General features: G+C 40.6%; 1 protein-coding gene across 1 annotated transcript; it reads right to left on the minus strand.

Annotated features, from left to right (window-relative positions):
* Positions 1 to 898: 898 nt before the first annotated feature.
* On the minus strand, positions 899 to 21,712 carry LOC115829786 (transmembrane protease serine 9-like). The gene is made up of 12 exons (XM_030793949.1): positions 21,652 to 21,712; positions 16,080 to 16,100; positions 15,828 to 15,990; positions 15,469 to 15,737; positions 13,405 to 13,550; positions 11,666 to 11,996; positions 3,023 to 3,197; positions 2,664 to 2,920; positions 2,316 to 2,413; positions 1,767 to 1,878; positions 1,572 to 1,664; positions 899 to 912 (listed from the first exon to the last, which is right to left on the minus strand). Exons 1-12 carry the CDS (start codon positions 21,710 to 21,712, stop codon positions 899 to 901), a joined length of 1,740 nt encoding a protein of 579 aa, XP_030649809.1.
* Between the last annotated feature and the right edge of the window lie 1,579 nt (positions 21,713 to 23,291).

Here is a 23,291-nt window from a genome sequence, read left to right on the forward strand (position 1 = left end):
AGAGAAAGTCGTAAACCTTCTAGCAAAACAGAGCCATAGAGCTCTGCTGTTTGGAGGTTTACTACTTTACTTACCTCCCCCCCCCCCCCCCCCCCCCTTCAAGTGAAGAGGTCATTTATTGTTTATCGGACCCAAAACACACAAGCCAGGACTCAGGCCTGCTATGATCATTTAGATTTTGAGATTTTGTTATTGGAGTGCCTAGAATGTGTGTGTGTGTGTGTGTGTGTATGAATGTGTGTGAGAGAGAGAGCATATTGATTGTTAAGCCTGTTGATTGTGTGAGGATTTATATTTTAATCTGTTTAAGTTATTACAGAAACTGCCAGTACAGTGTAACTTGATTTAGGAGAATCCCTTTTATTGTATTATTTTTTATATTAATCGGTCATTTGTTGTTGAACTCTGATTGCATTACTAAATATTTTCATTTTGCATTTTAGGTTAAGTGTGTAGAGTGGTATTTTAATTTATGGAGCAAAGGTTTGTTTGAATTAATTAACCCTTTGATTTTATTACAAAATATAAAAATTTCATTTAAATCTTTGTTGGGAATCTGCTAAATTCATTATTTCATTACTGAGAGGAGGCATTAGATGAATTAACATAAGATCAGCACAACTGTTTACTCTATCAGAGGATTTCGTAATTACTCTTTGATTAAAAAAATGTTCAGGGATTGATATCGTTACTTAGCCAGGGCCTGGCTCGTTATTAATATATTAGGGTTAACTGATTAAAGGTATTTTTTGGTGTATCATGTCAATCAACACCAATACAGCATTTTCGTAATCATCCAACATTTCGCAAACACATTTTTATCAGTCTAAATAACTGTGCAAACAATAGAATATTTCTCCCGCTAGTCTGTTTTTTTTATTGAAGTGCATTAAATTACTCAGTGGAAAGAAACTGAGAAACAGTGGAAGTATTACAGAGGGTAAAAAGTGTGACAGCATTTATCAGACAAATGAAAGGTACCCTGGTGACATTTTTTAGATGGCACTAATTTTTTGATCTCATAATTTTGACAGATCCCAGCTGAGAACACCAAAGAGGTCAAAACAAGTTTAGCATAAATGATTAGATTTATAGTTACATTTTCAGCAGTGTCCATCATTCTGTTAGACGGATCTTAAGCATAAAGCTTAAAAGATTTAAATGCAAAAGTGTAAAAATGGTGAAAAATCAACATTATAAAACATTTTCAAAATCTTCATTCGTTACAGAAATGTATCAGATTACTCTGAGAGTGCAAGCAATAAAGCTAAAGCAATATGACTTCTTCAGAAAGGAATGATAACAGTTTTTAAAAAAGCTGTTCACCAACTCCTTTCTTACCCAAGTCTCAGTTTGATAGAACAGTCCAAAGGTTTAATTCTTTTTTTTTTTGCTATCCCATACACAAACAGATTTTTAAGCTATAAAATTTTTTTTATTGTTGACCCTGCTCAGGGATCAGTGTGGCAGTGTAGAAGGAACTCAGTGACCCACAATCTGGACAAGGGTTTGGAGAAAAGGAGGAATGGACAGAATGAGGAGAGATGTGAGAGAGAGGGAAAGTGATGTACCAACTCCACTTTCAGTGGTAGTTGCTATGGTTGTGGTTGCCGGGGCAACTGTGGTGTTAAAGGCTGTGGTGTTAGAAGATGTGCTGTTGGAGGCTCGTGGAGGGAAGCTGCCCACAGTGTTGTCCAGAAAGTTGTTATAGCGAGAAGTTCGGCTGAAGACCTGGATGTCTGCACGAGGAACAACATTTGAGCGACTTGTATTGTTACTGCCACTGCTGCTGTTTGAGGTGCTGTTAGCGACAGCCAAAACTGCAGCCTGGAACCATGCCACACCCTGTTTACACATCAAAGGGCCACCAGCATCACCCTTAGATAGAGCGAGAGAGAGAGAGAATGAATGAATGAATGAATGAATGAATGAATGAATGAATGAAATGAGATGGCTGTGATTAAATATTATAAATTGTAAAATCAAACTAAATTTGCTTTCAGACATTAATCTTAAACCAAGTTGTCTTGTTAAATTGCGCATGTTTTTCAAACTTATCTTAGTTGTGAAGAATATAACATGAGTTAAATCAGTAAAATGTACAAGATTCAGTTCATGTAATAAAATTTGAAAGATTCTAAATAAGTATGACTTTATGATTTTACAATGTTGTAGGGTAGCTACTGAGATTCTTGAACACTTAAACTTGAACAATTAGAGGACAGGGAGAGACACTCGGAAAGAGAAATGAAGTTCATTGTGACTATTTAACTTTCATTCTTGAATTCAGTACTTGAATAATTAGACTGATTTACCTGCTGTAAATCCACCAAACCAGTGCAAATATTCTCTGTAGAGGATGAATTCCCACAGTCCACCACAGAAGTCTGGACTTGCTGAAGGGTTTGTTCAACTGAGCAAAAGAGAAAAACGAACAACAACAACAACAAAAAAGATTATGGGGGAAAAAATCAGGTTTAGTTCCAGTTTTCATTGGGTTTTATGACAATGTCAGGTGCAAACAACGATATTAATGAACACCTGAGATGCAGGGGTACTAACATCACAGACACGCACACACACACACAAATGCACACACACACACACACACCCACACACACACACACACACACACACACACACACTCAAATAAATATTCTTACCTCTTCCTTGTCCTGAGCCCCAGCCCACAATCCAGCACCGTGTTCCTGTGGAGAAGGTCTCTGTTCCCCGGTCCACACAGATGGGCTGTATGAAGTCTGAGAGTGTGGGTTTGCTGGCCAGCTCCAGAACAGCCACGTTGTTGCCTGTCATGTTACTCAGTGTGATGCTGTTGACCCTCAGAGAGACCTCGTTAGGGTTGGAACCATTTTGATTGAGACGGCCGAGGAACACGGTCCATTCTGAAGCATTGGTGGAGCTGGAAAAAGGGAGGAAATGGTCACATTAAGAAAACTCACAGCCATTACCAGCTGCCACTGTTTTAGATTTTTCAGTTACATATTGAATCTTTTCATGGTACCTGGAGAAACAGTCAGCAGAGCTCAGGACGAACTGTTCAGTGATCAGTGTACCCCCACATACGTGTTTGCCTCCTCGGTGCAGACTGGCCATCCATGGCCATAAGCCTCCAGTCGCCAGAGAACTACTGCCCCCAACACGAAGAGTGTTCAGTGGGGCACTACCACAGACCACAGCTGAAAAGATAGAGAAAGGCATTTTACATTGTCATGGCACACAAGACCAGAGGAGCCACACATATAAATGGAGACAGAGAGAAATTCCTAGATAGATAAATAGATAGAGAGAGAGAGAGATAGAGAGACAGAAAGACAGACAGACAGACAGACAGATAGATAGATAGATAGATAGATAGATAGATAGATAGATAGATAGATATACAGACAGATAGATAGATAGTCATGGTTATGGCTGTTTTGTCAGTTTATTGTGTATGTTTCTAGTGTTTCCCTCTCCCCCGTGTCTCCTGTGCTCCTCCCGTTGTTCTGTCTCTCTCTGTGTTGTATGTGTGTCTGCTTTGTGGGCGTGGCACCCCCCCTCTCTCAAAACAAAACAATGGATAAATGCAAGGTGCGGTATCAAAATAAAGGATGCTGGATCGACCACATCAACTTGGCAATGTGAAAGACAAATTAACGTGAGCGCCCATGGGCGGTTAGCAAACATGTTAGCTCAGCGCCAGCTATTTAACATTAACTCGTTACTAATTTTGTAGCTAAGGGATGTTCACTTGATTAATATTTGGAAAAGATGAGTGAGTGTTTGTTTGCTTGCCACACTTGTTCGTATAGAGTGCTGGCTTTGCCATGACTATAAAAATGGTCAGGTAACTTAACACAAACGAACAACACCATGTATCCTGCATGTGCAGAACAACAACAAAAAATGTTGCAACATACAGTTATTAGCTTTTTAAAGGGAAGCTTTTGTTGTGTATGTTTTTTTCCATATTGCATTACAACAGCCTGTTTAAAGTGATCATATACTAAACAACTAATCAGTGGTGATACTATATGCAAATAGATAAAGGAGTGATGATAATACAGTGTGTTACGTCCTCGGACGTAGTTTTGTTACCGCTCAGGTGTTCCCTCTGTCTCTATGTCTCCCTTTCGCTCCCCGCCCCATTTTCTTTTCAGGTTTGCTGGCGGATCACCATTGGCTGGGGAACATCCGAGGGAAAGTTTAAAAGACGACGGCTACACATCTGGCGCGGAACCTCCCATTTGAACTCCTGCTGCCGCGTCGTTGTTATATTTTGTGAGCTCTTGTGGCAATGATGTGGACTCGTGAGTCCACATCCAGTAAAATGTGTAAATAGGTGTAAATAGTGCATTCGTCGTGTTGGTTTCTTTTGTGTTTGCTTTTTATAGTCAGCACACGTAGGGGGTGGGTGCCATTTCCATTTAAAACGTATTTTCTCCTGTTTATATTAGTTAGGGAGGAAAGTCGAATTTGTCTTTACTTTGGTATTCTTTTGTAGGTTATTCCCTTTTTCCTATTAGTTAGATGTGTTTTGTTTATTGTTTTGGCCTGGCTCACCCCTGAGGTCTTTTGCGTTTGTACATAGTTATATATATATATAGTAATAAAAACAGGCTGACTATTTGATATCGGTTTCGGTATTGGTGTTTTTTTTTTGTTCATTCGGGCGGCAGGAGAAGGAGGTTTCTCCCACTCATTTATGTTCACCCCACCCTAGACGGGGTCGTAACATAAAATTTGGGGGCTTGTGGTCCGGTGGCTCGTTTTCCAGTGTTAGCTGCTGCATTTTGGGTTGGGTAAGAAATTGTTGGCAGTTTTCGTTTGTTGGTGGGACGGTGATTTAAAATGGAATTCCATTTGGAGGAATTTGTTATTCGTCCGACGGTGGGTCAGTTCAACCGCTGTCGAAAATCGGATCTCGTAGTAGTGGCTGATTTTTATAACATATCAGTGCATAATCTTACTACTAAGAAGGAGATAAAGGCTGTGGTGCAGGCTGAGTTGATGAAACAGGGAGTTTTGCCTGGTGGTGACGTGGCCGACGTTGCTGGTGTTGGTCTGGTGGAGGCAGGTGTCCCAGTCGAGGCGGAGGCTGACGCTAGGGCGGTGCCACTGCCGACCATGGATCCTTCAACTGCGGCTGCGAATCCTCAGCTGGCGGTGGAATTAAAAAAGCTAGAGCTGGAGCTCAAGAAACAGTAGTACCAGACTCAGCTTTTGCATATTCGGGCTCTGGAGATTGAGGCGGACAGAGATATAAAATTGCGCAAACTGGAGCTACAACATGGCATGGGTGTTGAGCCAACGCGTCCTGTTCCTCGGCCCCGTACGGCGAGGCCAGTGACCAGCTCCCCTGCTACCTCTGTTCCTCCTCTGGAGTTGGCTGCAGATGCCTCAACAATTCCCCCATCTCCCACTGCACCCTCCGCATCAGCTACACCATCTCCTGACTTTGACGTCAGCAGGCACATTAACTTGGTGCCTCCGTTTCGTGAATCGGAGGTGGATTCTTATTTTGCTGCCTTTGAGCGCATCGCAGCTGCCCTTCGCTGGCCAAAGGAAGTGTGGTCCTTGTTGCTGCAATGTAAACTGGTGGGAAAAGCACAGGAGGTGTGTGCGTCTTTGTCTATTGAGCAAAGTTTAAATTATGACATTGTGAAAAATACTGTCTTGCGTGCATCTGAGCTGGTTCCGGAAGCATATAGGCAAAAGTTTAGAACACACTTAAAAACTGCCAACCAAACATTTGTTGAATTTGCACGTGAGAAAGGGGTTCTTTTTGATAAATGGTGCGCTGCTAGCAGGGTCACTGATTTCGATCAGCTACGGGAATTGATTCTCTTAGAGGATTTTAAAAGATGTTTGTCTGATAATATTGTGGTTTATTTAAATGAACAAAAGGTGATGTCATTAGCTAATGCAGTAGTACTGGCCGACGAGTTTATTTTAACACACAAGACTATTTTTCCCTCATCAAGGGGAAAAGAAGTGTTACCCAGGGTCGAGGCAGGTGGTGTCGTGGTTTCTGGTCGATGTGAAGGGAGTCCTAAACTTCCTCGCCCAGTTTCTCCTCGTGCGGGTGAAACTCGTGAATGCTTTTATTGTCGCAAACCGGGTCATTTAATTGCAGACTGTAAAGCGTGGAACAAAAAGCGCAGTAATAACCCAAAGAGTGTTGGTCTTTTGCAAACCTTGTGTCCGTCTCCTGCTGATTCAGTTGCACCAGGTTGTGACTCTGGTTATGAACCATTTCTGTGGAGTGGTTTTGTGTCTCTCACCAGTGATCAAACTGATCGGCAACCTGTCACTATTTTAAGAGACACTGGTGCGGCGCAATCTTTTATTCTTGACAGTGTGCTACCGTTTTCGGTAGAATCATTTTCTGGGTCCCATGTGTTGGTGCAAGGAATTGAACTGGGTTGCGTCAAAGTTCCCATCCATACTATCTACCTTGATTCTGAGCTAGTGTCAGGCTCGGTAAGGATTGGCGTGTGTACCCAGCTGCCAGTGAATGGTGTTTCTGTCATTCTCGGTAATGATTTAGCTGGAGGTAAAGTATTTCCTTTCCCCGAGGTAACTGACAAGCCTGATATGCCCTCCGATGACATAGCTAATTCATTCCCTAGTGTTTTCCCTGCTTGCGTGGTGACGCGTGCTCAAGCACGTAAATTTGGTCAGGACGTGGACCTGGCTGATACTTTTATGAATGTGTCTAATGTGCCTTCGGTGGGCAAGGTGCAAAACTCTACTGGGTCCCTTACGGAGCTGCTGGTCTCCGTAACTGACGCGGACGGAGCAGCGTCGCTAGGGATCGGGAAAGAACAACTCATTGCTGCTCAAAAAGCAGATCCTTCCCTAGCTCGCTGTTTCTCCGTGGTGGTTTCGGAAAGTGAGTTGCCACTAAAAAAAGTGGCGTATTTTTACGATGGTGGTGTGTTAATGCGCAAGTGGACGCCGTCCACGCAGGATGATCGTGATTGGAATTCATTTTACCAACTTGTGGTTCCTACGGGTTATCGAACACAAATACTGACACTGGCACACGATAATGCATTGTCCGGCCATTTAGGAATCAGAAAAACTTTGTATCGTATTTCTCGTTATTTCTTTTGGCCTGGATTAAAATCATCGATTGCAGAATACTGCCGATCCTGCCATGTGTGTCAACTTGTGGGAAAACCCAACCAACCAATTCCTCCAGCTCCGCTTCATCCTATCCCTGTTCTAGGCGCGCCATTCGAACGCATCATCCTCGACTGTGTGGGCCCTTTGCCGAAAACAAAATCAGGAAATCAGTACATTCTAACTATGATGTGTGCTGCTACACGATTCCCAGAGGCGGTTCCGCTGCGTGCCATTAAGACGAAGGCAGTAGTGAAAGCTTTGGTGAAATTTTGTTCTACTTTTGGTCTACCGAAAGTGATTCAAACAGACAAAGGTACGAATTTCACTTCCAAGTTGTTTGCTCAGGTACTGCAGCAATTGTCCATCAGGCACCAGACATCAAGTGCTTACCACCCGGAGAGTCAAGGCGCACTGGAGCGTTTCCATCAGTCTCTCAAGTCCATGTTGCGCACGTACTGCCTTGATTCGGGAAATGAGTGGGATGAGGGGCTTCCCTTAGTGTTATTTGCGGTGCGTGAGACAGTACAAGAATCTCTTGGGTTCAGTCCCGCTGAATTAGTGTTCGGTCACACGGTTCAGGGACCATTGAAACTTTTAAGGGAAACGTTAGTGTCTGAAACGCGATGTGAACAGAATGTTTTAGATTATGTTAGTTCTTTTCGTGAGCGTCTCCATCGAGCTTGCGCTGTCGCAAAACAGTCTCTGGGGGTGTCTCAATCGAAAATGAAACTACATTACGACCGAAAGTCGGTAAAAAGAGATTTTATTCCTGGGGCACAAGTGCTTGTTTTACTTCCCGTCCCTGGTGCTGCACTGAAGGCTCGTTTCTCTGGTCCTTATGTAATCAGGTCAAAGCTTAGCGAGACCGATTATGTGGTTGAGACACCGAACCGAAAACGCAAAACTCGGGTGTGTCACGTCAACATGTTGAAACCCTATGTTGACCGTAGTATAGGTGAAAACAGTGTACCCGTGCCTGTGAATCCCGAGGTTAAAGGGGTGGCTTCTGTCTCCCTAGTGTCCTCTTATTGTCCGGAGGAAGACGGGTTGGTGATGCGTTCTGCTCCTGTGTGCTGTGGTCGGCTGCAGAACTCCGAAATCTTAGAAAATCTGGAGTCGCACCTGTCGCACCTGTCGGTCTCGGCTCGTGTCGACATAATCCAGTTAGTCCGAAACCATTTGTCCATATTTGGTGACATTCCGACTCAAACTACTGTGCTGCTGCATGACATCGATGTTGGTGAACACATTCCAATTAAACAGCACGCATACCGTGTGAATCCAACAAAGAAGGCCATGATGCAAAAAGAGGTCGAGTACTTATTGGAAAATGGGTTTGCTATGCCTAGCTCTAGTTCGTGGAGTTCTCCTTGTATCCTGGTGCCTAAACCTGATGGAAGCGTGAGGTTTTGCACTGTTTACCGGAGAGTGAACGCAGTAACCAAACCTGATTCTTTTCCATTGCCTCGTACGGAGGATTGTATAGACAAGGTTGGTTCTGCACGTTTTGTCACAAAACTTGACCTATTGAAGGGTAATTGGCAGGTGCCATTAACCCCTCGAGCTTCTGAGATATCTGCTTTCGTGACTCCTGATGGTTTTTTACAGTACACGGTTTTACCCTTTGGTCTTAGAAATGCGCCTGCTACATTTCAGAGGCTAATGAACCTGGTGCTGGCAGGTGTGCCGGACTGTGAAGCCTATTTAGATGATATAGTGGTGTATACGTCTACCTGGGCTGAGCACATGCAGATTTTATCCATTGTATTTGGGCGTCTGCTAGAGGCTTCCCTTACTCTTAATCTGGCAAAGTGCGAGTTCGGCAAAGCCACTGTAACCTAACTAGGTAAAGAAGTTGGTCAAGGTCAGGTGCGACCTGTGGAAGCTAAGGTCTCTGCGATTGTGAATTTCCCCGTGCCCAAAACGCGGCGAGAGTTACGCAGGTTTTTAGGCATGGCCGGCTATTACAGAGCTTTCTGCCGAAATTATTCCAGCGTTGTATCCCCGCTCACTGATCTACTCAGAGCAGATAAGGAGTTGGTGTGGACGACAGAGTGTCAGTGTGCTTTTAATTCAGTAAAGTCTCTCCTGTGTAACACGCCAGTGCTTGCCGCTCCTGATTTTACGCGGCCGTTCAAACTGGAGGTAGATGCCAGCGCTACTGGCGCTGGTGCGGTTTTATTACAGGAAGACTCTCACGGTATTGATCACCCTGTCAGTTTCTACTCAAAAAAGTTCACCAAGCATCAGCTTCATTATAGCACCATTGAGAAGGAGACGCTTGCCCTCCTGCTTGCGCTGCAGCAGTTTGAGGTGTATCTTGGGTCCAGCACTCTCCCTATCTCAGTCTATACTGATCACAACCCGCTGGTGTTCTTAAGTCGCATGTGCAATGCAAATCAGAGACTGATGAGGTGGTCTTTACTCGCACAATCTTTTCCGCTAGACATTAAACACAAAAAAGGGTCTGAAAATGTTGTGGCGGACGCTTTATCCCGCACCTGAAAGTGTAAGTGGGAATATTGTATTATCGTGGTGTGTGCAGTATGACTGCGTCGACGAAGTTTGGTATGTGTAAACCAACATTGATGTGTGCTTTTGTGTGTGGGGGTGTTACGTCCTCGGACGTAGTTTTGTTACCGCTCGGGTGTTCCCTCTGTCTCTATGTCTCCCTTTCGCTCCCCGCCCCATTTTCTTTTCAGGTTTGCTGGCGGATCACCATTGGCTGGGGAACATCCGAGGGAAAGTTTAAAAGACGACGGCTACACATCTGGCGCGGAACCTCCCATTTGAACTCCTGCTGCCGCGTCGTTGTTATATTTTGTGAGCTCTTGTGGCAATGATGTGGACTCGTGAGTCCACATCCAGTAAAATGTGTAAATAGGTGTAAATAGTGCATTCGTCGTGTTGGTTTCTTTTGTGTTTGCTTTTTATAGTCAGCACACGTAGGGGGTGGGTGCCATTTCCGTTTAAAACGTATTTTCTCCTGTTTATATTAGTTAGGGAGGAAAGTCGAATTTGTCTTTACTTTGGTATTCTTTTGTAGGTTATTCCCTTTTTCCTATTAGTTAGATGTGTTTTGTTTATTGTTTTGGCCTGGCTCACCCCTGAGGTCTTTTGCGTTTGTACATAGTTTTATATATATATATAGTAATAAAAACAGGCTGACTATTTGATATCGGTTTCGGTATTGGTGTTTTTTTTTTGTTCACTCGGGCGGCAGGAGAAGGAGGTTTCTCCCACTCATTTATGTTCACCCCACCCTAGACGGGGTCGTAACAAGTGCATGCTTTGAATTCCTTAGATATAGCAATGCAGTGTTCTAAGCAGACCGGATCATGCAGCAGATGATAGAATGCTTATTACAACCATAAGAGACTTGAGACTTGACCTGGACTTGCCCCCAAAGACTTGAGACTTGGAATTCAGCTCAAAGACTTGTGAGCATCTCTGATAGATATACAAGGACAGGTAGGTCGGGTTTTGTCAGAGACATCAAGAAGGCTACGCAGTGGGTTGACTTAAACATGTAACTCCAACTTGGAAACTGGAGTTGTGGTGTGTGTGTGAGTTTCATATGTGGCTTTACAGTGTAATTGTTTTACTGTCTGTAGGATATATTTAAAAGAAGAGCTTTTAGAGCTACAAGCCATATTAAACCAGTTCAGGAACTGGAGTCTGTACTGAGAGAAGCTGAGGGAAGGTGTCACTCTCCCTCTCCCCCTCTACTGGCCATTTTGAGTTAGGTTTTCTTTTTTTAGTCATTTCCATTTTTTCTTGTTTTGTTCAGTTAATTAATCAATCACTGACACTTATTTTTGTCAGTCAAGACTGGTTTTCTTCTGGTATAAATACCCCTGCCTTTTCATTGTTTCCTAGTGAAGTCTTGACTGAACCTGACCTTTCCTTGCTGTTGAATGCCCCCGGTGAGTCTGTGATATTTCATTTTGTATCCTGCCTGGTTTCTGTTTTCTGTTCCTGTCTGTAATCTGGCCTGCCCTGCATTGAATAAAAGCTGGTAATCTGCACATGCAGCCAGTTTCCTCAACCAATTTATGACAGAAGGAGACTGAACTGAAGTAAGAACATTTGTAGTATGAGGATGAAAGGAATAGAATGAAGCTCTGGAGTTAAGGAATCAGAAATGAGAGAGAGAGAGAGAGAGAGAGAGAGAGAGAGAGCACAGAAAGGATACAATAAAAGACTGAGCCGGTGTGATTGAGAGAGAGAGACAGATACGGGAGAATAAAGAAACTCATTAACTAATTATACTTGGGAATATTTGATGGGCACTTACAGGATGTAGTGGCAGCAGTGGTTGTAGTGGTTGTAGTGGTGGGAGTGGTTAGAGTGGTTGTAGTGGTGGGAGTGGTTAGAGTGGTTGTATGGTGGGGAGTGTTCAGAATTGTGGCAGTGGTTGTAGTGGTGGGAGTGGTTAGAATTGTGGCAGTGGTTGTAGTGGTGGGAGTGGTTAGAATAGTGGCAGTGGTTGTAGTGGTGGGAGTGGTAAGAGTGGTTGTAGTGGTGGTATGGCGGGGAGTGGTTAGAATAGTGGCAGTGGTTGTAGTGGTGGTATTGCAGGCAGTGGTTTTAGTGGTGGTATTGCAGGCAGTGGTTGTATTGGTGGTGACAGGAAGTGGGCCAGTGCAGCTCACACTCAAATCCCCATCAGTGCCACTGGAGGTAAATCTGACAAAGCCGGGCTGGTCAGTGCTGATCTGAGAGTTGATCCAGTCTTGGTACTGGGACACTCTGGCATACACTCCAGGGAAGTTAGGTCTGGCACAGCCTATCCCAAAGCTCACAACGCCTGATTGGATCCAGCGAGAGCCCTGTTTACTCACCATTGGTCCTCCTGAGTCGTCCTGAGTGGAATTGTTCAGAGTAAAACATGAATCTAGAATGATCACTGGCTCTGACATCACCCTGAACCCTTGCCACTCTCTGCATGCCCACAATGACATTTTTATTCAGAGAGTGCCAGTGATCCTCCTCCCAGCTTTCCTGGGCTCATTCAGTGCACAGTATGACAGCATTATAACAGTAAATGGAATGAAGTTCTGCTCTGTTATAATAACTTTTCCAAAATTATTATGTAAGCCGCAGCACTTTCTGCACAGATGTGTCTCTTTCTGGCCACCGTACTTCACCATTAGTGTGAGTCCCTCTTTCCCACTGCTGTCTCTGTTCCCGCAATTAACTTAGTATTTGCGAGGTTTTAAAACCAAGAAGATTTGGCTTAAGGATACACTCATTCCACTCCACTCTCTACCTGTAGAGAATAGACAGGGACTGGTTTAACACTTCTATTAATTAATATTCATGGTGTACTGTACCCCTGAACAGTCACCAGTTTTCTCCCTTCCGTGTTTGGCTTCGGCTCGGCCATGCATCATAAACAGTGGTGACGGTAGGCCTACTTAACGTTCTTTCGTTGGTTAAATGATATGACTATTCTTTGTTTTTAAACAATAAATTACTTTTATAGATTGATGCAGCGTAGGAGGGCTACTTATGTGAGCCTACTTATGTGCTGGGATGTAGGCATGATGTGTCGGCCGTTAATTCCTGGTAATGCTTAAGATATGGGAAACTTTGTGATTTCTTGTGTGGCATGATCATGGTTTCAACTATGTGCTTGCGTTTGCAGGAGTCTGCCATGGCTGTTTTGCTTTTATTTATATAATTTTTTCTTTCTTGTATCCGTTTTCCTTTTTTTTATTTTTTTCTTGTTTTTTTTTTTTTTTTTTTTAAAGTTTTTCCTTCGCGTTTGTGTGGCCACTTGTTCCCTCTGCATGCTTTTTCGCATCTGTTGTTTTCTTGCTGGGCCTAAGTTTTCCTTTGAATCTTTTTGGGCTATTGTATTTTTTTGTTTTGTTTTGTTAATGTCCAGGTTATTTGTCATTAGAGGTTTCGACTGGGTGATGTTCTAGCTGCTGCTAACTATATTTTCCTCCTGCCACTCATTTTTCGGGTACTGGCTCGTCACCTTGCTTAAATATTGAGCTGCACGTATATTAATCGTACCTCCCAATTCTCCTGTATTGTACCAGCAGGGGTCAGTGTAACTGCGCCATTGTTTGGGTTACTGGATGGTGATTTCCTTCTCTACATGAGGTGAACTAGGCGTAGTATTAACAAGCACCCTCACCTTGTACTATGGCTTGCTGTGTGTGTGTTTGTAACGTGTTGTATTTACTAAACTCTTTAGTATGTATATATATACACACACACACACACACACAGAAGAATTTTTTCATTACTAAGACTCACCTGACAGGCGTCTTTGCCTCCTGCTAATAATCCAGCACAGATCATGTTGTCTGTGATTGAGCCAACACCATAGAGACAGTTACACTGTCTGTTTCCCACCACTGGCACTTCCACTTCCTGTAAAGTCTGAGGTGAGGGAAGGGGGACTGAGGAGAAACAGATCAAACACATAAAAGTCAGTCACTTACTGTGACTCCACAGAACAAAATCAAAATCATCTAAAACATATAAAAATATATTGTATAAAACCACCGAACTGACTCATATGAGTCAATATATATCAGACAATAAGTCTGTGTATTCTGAATATACAAATACTCAAATGACTAGATATATTGAGTGCCCAAATCCTATATGGACAGGACTCCATAAACTCCATCTGCATCTTCAATAACACACGTATATGAGCATGTAGGTGGCCTCAGTGGATGAGTGAATATGGGAAAATGGGACACATATGTTTAGAGGAGACAAAATTGTCATAATTTTACTCGCTACTGATGAGATGAAGTAATTCTCAATGTGGCTGCTACTGTAAGAAAAAGACAAATGATGTATCTTCCTTTAATAAAGATATCAACTGTGGCATTATTTTGATTAAAGTCAGTCCAGTGTAAAGACTTTTTCAGTACTATTTTCAAAGGTCTGAAAGTTTGCAAAGTTTTCTGCAACCTATTTGAAGACATGCATTCCTTGTCTCTTCTACTAACGCCCTGTTTCTCTGTCTGTGTGTGTGTTAGGTGAACTAACAGTTGGGTATAGAAAAGTAGTAATAATGAAATATACTGCAAGCAGCAATGAAGGGGCCAAGCACCACAGGGCAGCCAGGTAGACAACTAATCAGAACAACCCCTGAGCAAGACACCAGTCCATCACAGGGTGAACAGACACATTGAAACCCACTATGCTCTAGGAGGGTGCCAGATTCCACCAAAATCCACCTAGGGCTTCTATGGCCTGCCATAGAAAACCATTGAAAAAACAATATTCCCAAGATGGCTGAAAAACGAAATGGCTGACACAGAGGGTTCACGATCTCCCGGCTAGGGTCCTTTACTGTGATGATGCATGAGGAATTTGGCTGAAACATCTGCTTTGGTTCTAAATCGGTAGGCATTTGAAGTTTTTTCACTGTTTTTCTGGTATAGCGACCCCATGTGGCCAAATTTCATGAAACTTGTTGGGTACCCACTGGCAATAAAATGTACCCAGTTTAGCATCAATCCAAGCAAACATTGCTGTGATATGTCTCATTTCCTGTTTTGGAGTCTTAACCATTGAATTTCATTGGATGACAGTGCCCATATTTTTTTGCCTAGCACTATTCTTTTGATAACTTTTGGTCAGAGCCATCTCTAGATGATGTGTACCAAATTTGGTGGCGATAGGATGTGCAGTCTAGGACTAGTTCAAAGAGTAGGGTTTTTGAAAAATTCAAAAGAGCGGAAAATCCAATATGGCGGATTTTGATAAAATGAGTACAGTCGACTTATCCTGACCCAGGGATTCAGGAGAAAAAATGGCCAGTACTCTAGGACAAATGATGCAAAATTTGCAATCAAAAATGTGCCCTGAAATTTGGCCTGTTGGTGGTGATGGAGGCAATGATGGAATGATCCCCAATTTTTGTGCCTCGATACCTTGGGCTGTGATCTATGAGGGTACAGAATTTCACTAGGATGCACCAAAGGCTACTGCGGGCTGCCATCGAAACCCATTGGCCCCTAATTAGAATCCTCCTAAGCAACCCAATAAGCTTGTTTCTCTATGTATTATTGGAGAAGATTCATTTTAAGCCCCAGTAATTTGTTTATTTTTATTCTTACCTTTAATAAATAGTTGTGTTAATTTCTAATATGTACACATGTACATCTGAGTATGTGCTCTATAGTTTTACTGAATTGAAAGTAAATTAAAGGTGCATTCTCAATGAAGTGACATGCTCTAAATTGCAAAGGGGTTTAACTGTGTTAGTAACCAAATAAACGAACCCTGGGATCTGCCTCTGTCTGTATCCTTGGGGCAAAATAAGTGCTACATACATGTCATGTCAGAGGATCTTACCGCCTTCTGCAATTCGTCCCCAACCTGTGACCCAGCTGTCAGTGCCCTTGTAGAAGGTGCTGCCTGCTGCAGCCAGACAAACTGGTCTGATGAATTTAGTGAAAGTTACAGAGGAGGAGAGACGCAGCAGAGCAATGTCATTATCAAAGTTGGCAGAGTTATAGTCAGGGTGACTGATGATCTGAGGGACCTTTCTTGACACCTCATTTGGGTTGGATCCCTGCTGAGTCTGACGACCCAGGAAGACGGTCACCTGTGGAGCTGTAATGCTGAGGAAGAGGAACATAACAAGTTAAAGGTTGTTCATGATCAATATCACGTTCTGAAATCTAGATTCAGAAATCTGGATGATTCAGTACCTTTGAAAGCAATGAGCCGCTGACAGCACCCAGTCTTTGTTGATTAAGGAGCCACCACAGAAATGGCTGCCAGATCTGTGCAAGCTGACCTGCCAGGGCCAGGCACCAGGAGGGGCGTCCTGACCCCCCACTATCCTCATGTTGAGGGGGGCCTGACCACACACTGATAGGAGGAAGTATATTTTTAGGTAGAGGAACACACACTAATATAACATTTTTGAAATTTCACCTGATGTAAACACTGGGACTTACCATCTAACTGTGAGTGGGTACCTGAAAAACAGACAAACGTCAGTGAGTGTCAGTATTGGAAATAGAATGTCCTTTTTAGCTTAATTCTTAGCATCAAATTAAGATTTGTAGCGCAACTTGTAGCTTAAGAGCTTTGTTGTTTTGTCCACATCATTTGTTCTTTGAGGAAAATACTCCTGTTTTTTGCTTATAATATTTTTAATTTTTAATAGTCCTATCATTTATTGTCTTACTTCATAACATCTAGTGTTTACATTTTTGTTTAAAATTTGAATCAATTCATTGACTGAAAATGCAAGAATTTACAGAAAGTAGTGGTGAGGTCCATCAGCAGCCGAAATGAAATTTACACACCTTAATTCCAGATGAATGAATCACAGAGATTAACTGCCAGGCTTAACTGATAAAAACCATACAGTGTTAACTGTTTGTCTGAATTATATCTTATTTTTCTCTCACCACAGTGAAGTGATCTGATTAAGCATAAAAAGTTAAGATTTCTAAATCACATAATTATAATGTACTGTCATCCAATGTTTGTAATATCTGTTTTTATCCACTTTAGGGATGTGTCATCATTTTTGAATTTTCAAATAGTCATTAAATTATATAAAGAATCGAATAGTTTATGCAACTATTGTCTTGCCTTAAGAAATATATTCTCCCTTGTTTTTACCGGCGCCTGGTATTAAGTTATGCATTACTATCGCTAAAGCACCCAAAAGCTGTTTGCCAACTGCCATTAAATGACAAAAGAAGAAGAATAATGCATTACTAGCAGGCTCTGGTAAAATGTGTTGTGCTGTGAGATCCGATGCTATTGTATAAACAGCAGAAACATGCAAAGCCAAAGACCGCTACAGCTGTCAAAAAAGTTGTGTGGAACTCCTTCCATAAAATAAATGAAAATGAGGTGCACTGCAAACTCCGCCAGGTAAAGCTAGCATATAAATCTACCACAACTATGCACAGTCATTTGAGAGTGAAGCACCCAGCAGAAGGCAGCTAAAGACATGCTTCCCGTTAGCTTTGTCAAAAGCGAGGCTCTCTCTCTCTTTGTGTGTGTGTGTGTGTGTGTGTGTGTGTGTATGTGTATGTGTCTGCGCATGTGTGTATGTGCGTGTGCGTGTGTGTGTGTGTGGGGGGGAGGTGTCTTTGAAGAATGGTCGAATAGTTCCCAGTGAATACTGAGTAGTATTTTTGCTTGAAATGCCCATCCATAGCCCACTTGGCTTTGGAGTATGGGTTATTCTGTGTCAAAACAGACAGAATCCAGGAAAGTGGTTGCAGCACTGTCTCAGTGTTTGTTCAAAGTTTGTCTATATAATGTTTGGGTCCCAAAACTAAGGCCTGTAAAATATTTTTGTTCAATTCCAATGTTTTTATATTTTTTTGGCCCTTGATATTTTTTCATTTTTACACTCTCGAAAACACTTTATCTGGGAGGCCATGTTTGGGCAGTAATATCTTGAAAAGCATTATTCCTAGCCTCACAAACCTTTGTAGGATGGAAGACAAACATGTTCTCATTGCCAAACATAGTCTGTATTGCATGCCTATTGATTTTCTATAAGGCCCTAGATTTGAAAAAAATGTGCAAAATTCCTAAATGAGAGTGATATTGAGGGTATTATAATCCCATTTTGTGGTATCAGTCATTATTTTTTCTTCAAATACAATCTTTTATTAAATTTTGTGCCAATATTTGAGGTCTCTACCACTAATGGACATGAGGTTATTAAGAATAAAACAAGGCGTGGAAGCATTTTGCAGTCATTCACGTAGGTCCAAAATGTTACGTGGGGTGGCTAGTAGGAACATGAAAACATATGTGGAAATAGCTTAATATATGGTCATTTAGCGTGCGAAAGTCCTTCCATGTTCCTTTCATAGATAAATACACATAGTTAAAGGCATTGTTTTACCTCTAGGGAAAAAAAATGCCCATAATGAAGAAGCAGGGTCTGTACTCTCCAGATGCTTGATTTCTACTGAACACTGTTCACAGACCTTCATGCCCTGAACAAATTGTTTGTCTGTTTTTGAAGTCAACCTTTCTGCAGTTTCTTGGGAGATCACTCCAAGATTTTTTTAACAGTCTTCACATGCTTCAAGACTGGGTCACAACATGAAGTCTGTAAGTGTTCAAATTCAAAAATTCAATATTTTAAAGGCCTTGGATTTGGGATCCATTCATGATATAGACAAGGTTTGAATAAATCTGAGACGGAGCTGCAACAGCCTTATCTGGTTTGACACGGAATGACCCGTATATCAAGATGTTTTCTGTGTACAGTTTTATTACTCATCGTTTGGAGAGCATGATGGTATTTTAGACTTTGAAAACATACTTGCGTTAACAGAGTTGCATTGCATTCCTATTCCATTCCTATCCGTTTAAACAGGAATTACCACAGTTGAAAGTAAAGATCAAGATGTAGGACACCATCCACACACAGACACATAAATCAGTGTGCGGTAAACAGAAGTAACAAAAATTGCTCGCTGTAAACAATAAATGTCAGTCGAGTTGATTATCAGAGCAACACTGTTTCAAATAAAATGTCAATCAATCTCATCAAATCAACTGACAATTTATCACTCTATTTTTCAGTTCACATCCATTTTTACCCCTCTGTTTTTCAATTCAGATGCATTTTCATCACCTCCATTTTTATCAGTTCATTTTTGGTACTTCCACCCTTGAGCCCTAGTGAAAAGAATATGCTATAAGTATATCAAATCTTAGCATAATTAAGTGTATTTAAGTGTATTAATGATTACTTAACTTATAGTTTGCTATTTTGGAACAATTAATTTTGTACTAAGCGTAATTTAGTTGTAATTAAATTGTAGAAAAGCACAATTTGAAGTGTATTTAGTGTACTTGTATGCGCTAAAGCGGAACAACTTCAAGTGTACTTTGTACACTTTAAGTATATGGCTATGTATGTACTAAAATACATGCTTGATTAGTGAAATTAAAGTGTGCTTTGTTTGTGTTATATGTACAGTAAACATTTTATTTTTAATTAATTATTTAAAAGTAATGCATAGATTTATGAGTTTTACTCAACAACGCCCGGGGAACAGCTGGGAGTCAAGTGCTTTTCTCAAGGGTACTTCAACTGTAGATGTTTCCTATCAGTCTCGGGACTGGAGCCGGCATCGTTCTGATCATAAGCCCGCTTCTCTAACCATTAGGCTACAACATGCACAACTCAGTCAGGCGGACCTACGCGTATTTCACTTTCAGGAATGTGATAATCGAGAGTCATTAATAATACCCTAAATGGGAATGTCGTTGACTAGAAAATGTAAAGGAAAGCTTTAAAAAAGTTTAGTAAGTCATAAAAGCATAAAATATAAGCTATGTAATCTTAACGTATTTTATCATGTACTACCATAAATATATACGCTATTATAAAAAGTTACATTTTGTGAAAAGTTTCATCGCGCTAAAGAACTGCGGACTACGCACTCTGTTTGGGGACGCCACGCTCTTAAGTTACAAAACATCCTGTTGCAGTACAGTGTCTGGTTTTACTTTTTTGTGTGTGTTAAACATGGTCAACAGCAGTGTTGGGGCAACGAATTACAAAGGAACGTATTAATGTTGGGCTAGTTATATTACTTTCCTCCGAAACGAAGTAGCTAAAGTAAAGCATTACAGTTCAAATTTCAGTAACCACATTACAGTTACTGGATTATTAAACTGTCCCTTCCCGTGTTACACACGCCGTTTCAAAACAATGTTTTTCATGCTGTCTATGCAAATTTAACTTATAAAACGGATAGGTCCGGTCCTTGGTCCTAATTGGTCACAGTGTTCCAGTGATGTTAAAATACTTGATGATACAAGCAGCCATGATACGACACATACCTGTTCACCTTAATTGTGTATGTATAACATGACTACTCACTGTCACTAAGGAGAGATCCGTGTCCGTGATAGTAGCTCCCGTTAAATGGGACAAGACCGACAACTGGTTAGTTACCTAGCTAGCAAGGTCTGCTAAATTTGAGAAAACCTGAAAATACGGTGTAGCCAACCAGGACAATAATATGGAAAGCTTTAATGTTACTTTTAATTACAAAATGCAGATGACGCAGCTGTCAGCTGATGATGATACCAGAATGTATTACTAGCTAACGCAACTGTCAGCTGATGATGATACCAGAACATACTAGCTACCTCAGAAACTACCGGTATTTAACCACTTTATCTAATGTGCCATTTTTACTGTGTAGACAATTGCACCAGTATTGCACCAAAGTCTGATAAATTATGCCTTTAACTGTGTTCATCCTTTGCACTAGGCTGTTGCATTGAAGATAAAGTAATGAAAAGACTATGATGTTTGTCCTTGTATTTTTATGTGGTATATTGGGGAATTAGTGGTTTTAGAGAGTAACTCAAACGTAAAGTAATGAGAAGTGCAATTGCTTTTCAAAAGGAGTAACGAGTAAACTAACCCCATTACAATTTAAAGAAGCACTTGGCACGCGTAACTAATTACTTTTTTGAGTAAGTACCCCAACACTGGTCATCAGTATTAAGAGTTAAGGTGTGTCTGTGTGTGTGTGTGGGGTGGCCTTTCAAAAGAAATGTACAAGTAATATACTGAAATACAAACATGAATGAGTGCACTTAAAAATTGCACTCAGTTTTAACTTAAAATATACCGAAACTTCAGGATATTAAAATGTGTATTTTTAAAGCATACTTTCAGTGCATTGTCACAATGATAATTTTGAGCATACACTTTAAAATATACAAAAATATATTGAAAAACAAGGTTCAAATAAGCGCACTTAGAAATTACACAGAACTTTCACTTAAAGTATATTTTCATATAATATATTTATAGAAAGTGTACTGTATTACAATTATTTTAAAGTGTAAAAATCATCGTTAGTATACTTTTTATGTACTCAGAGATAGTAAAATTCTTCTTTAGGATATTTGCAATGTACTATTGAAAATGTGAATATATCTGAAATACAATAAAGTATATTTTTTCACCAGGGAAGCTACTTTCCTTAAACATTAGTTTAAGGAAAGTTTTGTGTTGTGAAAGATGAAACATGAATGAAAATGATGAGACATTGTTCTGTTTTCATCATATCACAACTGTTTTAATCAAATCGGCTTTAAATTAATTAAATCACTTGATCATTAATCACTCAGTTTTTAATTTCACGTCGATTTTTATCACTCTGTTTTTCAATTCACATGCATTTTTATCACCGCCATTTTTGTCAATTAATTTTTGTTACTTCCATCCCTCATAGTTATGTACACTTCTGTAATATGCTAAATATACAAGGATGTAAGGAATAAATTCTACATGACAAATATCTCAAGGTGTAAGTAGTGTATAATATAGTCTATTCTCAGTGATATTAACCACATAAGGTACTTTTTGTTTGTTCCCTAACTCAAACTTTTCATACAAACGCCTTTTCAGAGCAAGATTCTAAGACAAACAATTCAAATTGTTTATTTATACACAAACCGTCTAAGTGAATTCATCTCTCAAACAATGAAGATGAAAGATCATGAACTTACCCTTAGATAAGAGGGTGATTAGAAACACAATACATACTGCTCTGAACACAGCCATCTTCATCAAAGAAGCAGTTTTTCACCTCAGTCTTCAAATATATGTCTTGTATATTGATCTCTGCCTGCCACAGATCAACACACCTGAACTATTCCTGGAATTCTTAGAGTCAATCTCTTTCACTCTTGAACAGCTCTGAATGGGAAATGTTCAAAGCTGTTTAGAAATGGGAATTTATAGGCATGAGCACATGACTAGATGAATCCAAATGTTTCCTGGTATGAAATGACAGACCTCATTTCCTCTTTCAGATTTTTTCGCATTCAGATATGATTGTGAAATAACACAAAATTTATTTACAAGTGCAGGAATTCACAAATGTTAAAGCAACATTTTGTTGTTTGTTTCTGCTGGTAGTGAACAAGTGAAGAGGTTGTTATTTGTTGGTCCCAAAACACACAAGCCAGGACTCAGGCCTGCTATGACTATTTTAATTTTGAGATTTTGTTATTGGAGTACCAAGAGTGTGTGTGAATATGTGTGTGTGTTAGACAGAGAGAGAGAGAGCGAGAGAGAGAGAGCACTGGTTGTTTATCAATTGTGTAAGGATTCGTATTTGAATCTGTTTAAGTTATTACAGAAACTGCCAGTAAAGTGTGACGTGATTATTCAGGAAAATCCCATTTTTTGTATCTTTGCTTTTTTTTTTTATATCAGTCGGTTGTTTGTTAATGAACTCTGAATGCATTACAAAATATTTTCATTTTGCATTTTAGGTTAAGTGTGTAGAGTGGTATTTTAGTTTAGGCATTGCATTAGTAAATACAAGAACAACTCAGTATTTACACAGATAGAGAGTTTATTAATTACTCCTTGATTAAAAAAATATTCAGGGACTGATATTGTTACGTACCCAGGGCCTGGCTCATTAATAATATATTGGGGCTGATGGGTTCCAAGTATTTTTGATGCGTCAGGTCAATCAACACAATGCAACATTTTCAGAATCATCGCACATAAAGTAAAAACATATGTTTATCAGATACAGATTATCAGATACAGTCGGCCCTCCACATTCACGGATTTAACTTTCCCGGATTTAATTATTCACGAGTTTGCCATCAATAATGACATTTTTTGTGGTTTTGTTGCCTGTTGTGGAAAATCGCAGACGACACGCGTAAGCTAGGAAATGTAAATGTGTTACACCCCCGATAACTGTATTTTTTGTGTCCCCTCCAGGATGTTGTAGATTTTTTTTTATTTTGCATTACTATTCATGCTGTTGCATTGAGACACAATTTGCCGCTATACCTTTAAGAGAAGAGGAGTTAGTGAGTGATGTAGCGGGGTTCCTCTCGGTATAGTACAGAGTTCGTGTAAGGGAAATAAAACTTAAGAGAACAGAGTGCAGAGCAACATAAAATCTCAGAGTGATGAGTGTTTTTATACTGTTACGGAACAAACGAAGAAAACGTATCAACAACGCACTTGTTTCGGACATCGTTTCATTCAAGTGTGCGACATAAAGAAACCTAAAAAAATAGTAAGTCATAAATGCATAAAACATATGTTCATTAATCTTTTTGATCATTTACTAACATAAATATAGGCTACAGTATTAAGGGTTAAGGTTCGGGGGTGT

This window comes from Chanos chanos, chromosome 16 (genome assembly GCF_902362185.1).
Source record: "Chanos chanos chromosome 16, fChaCha1.1, whole genome shotgun sequence".
NCBI lineage: Eukaryota > Metazoa > Chordata > Actinopteri > Gonorynchiformes > Chanidae > Chanos > Chanos chanos.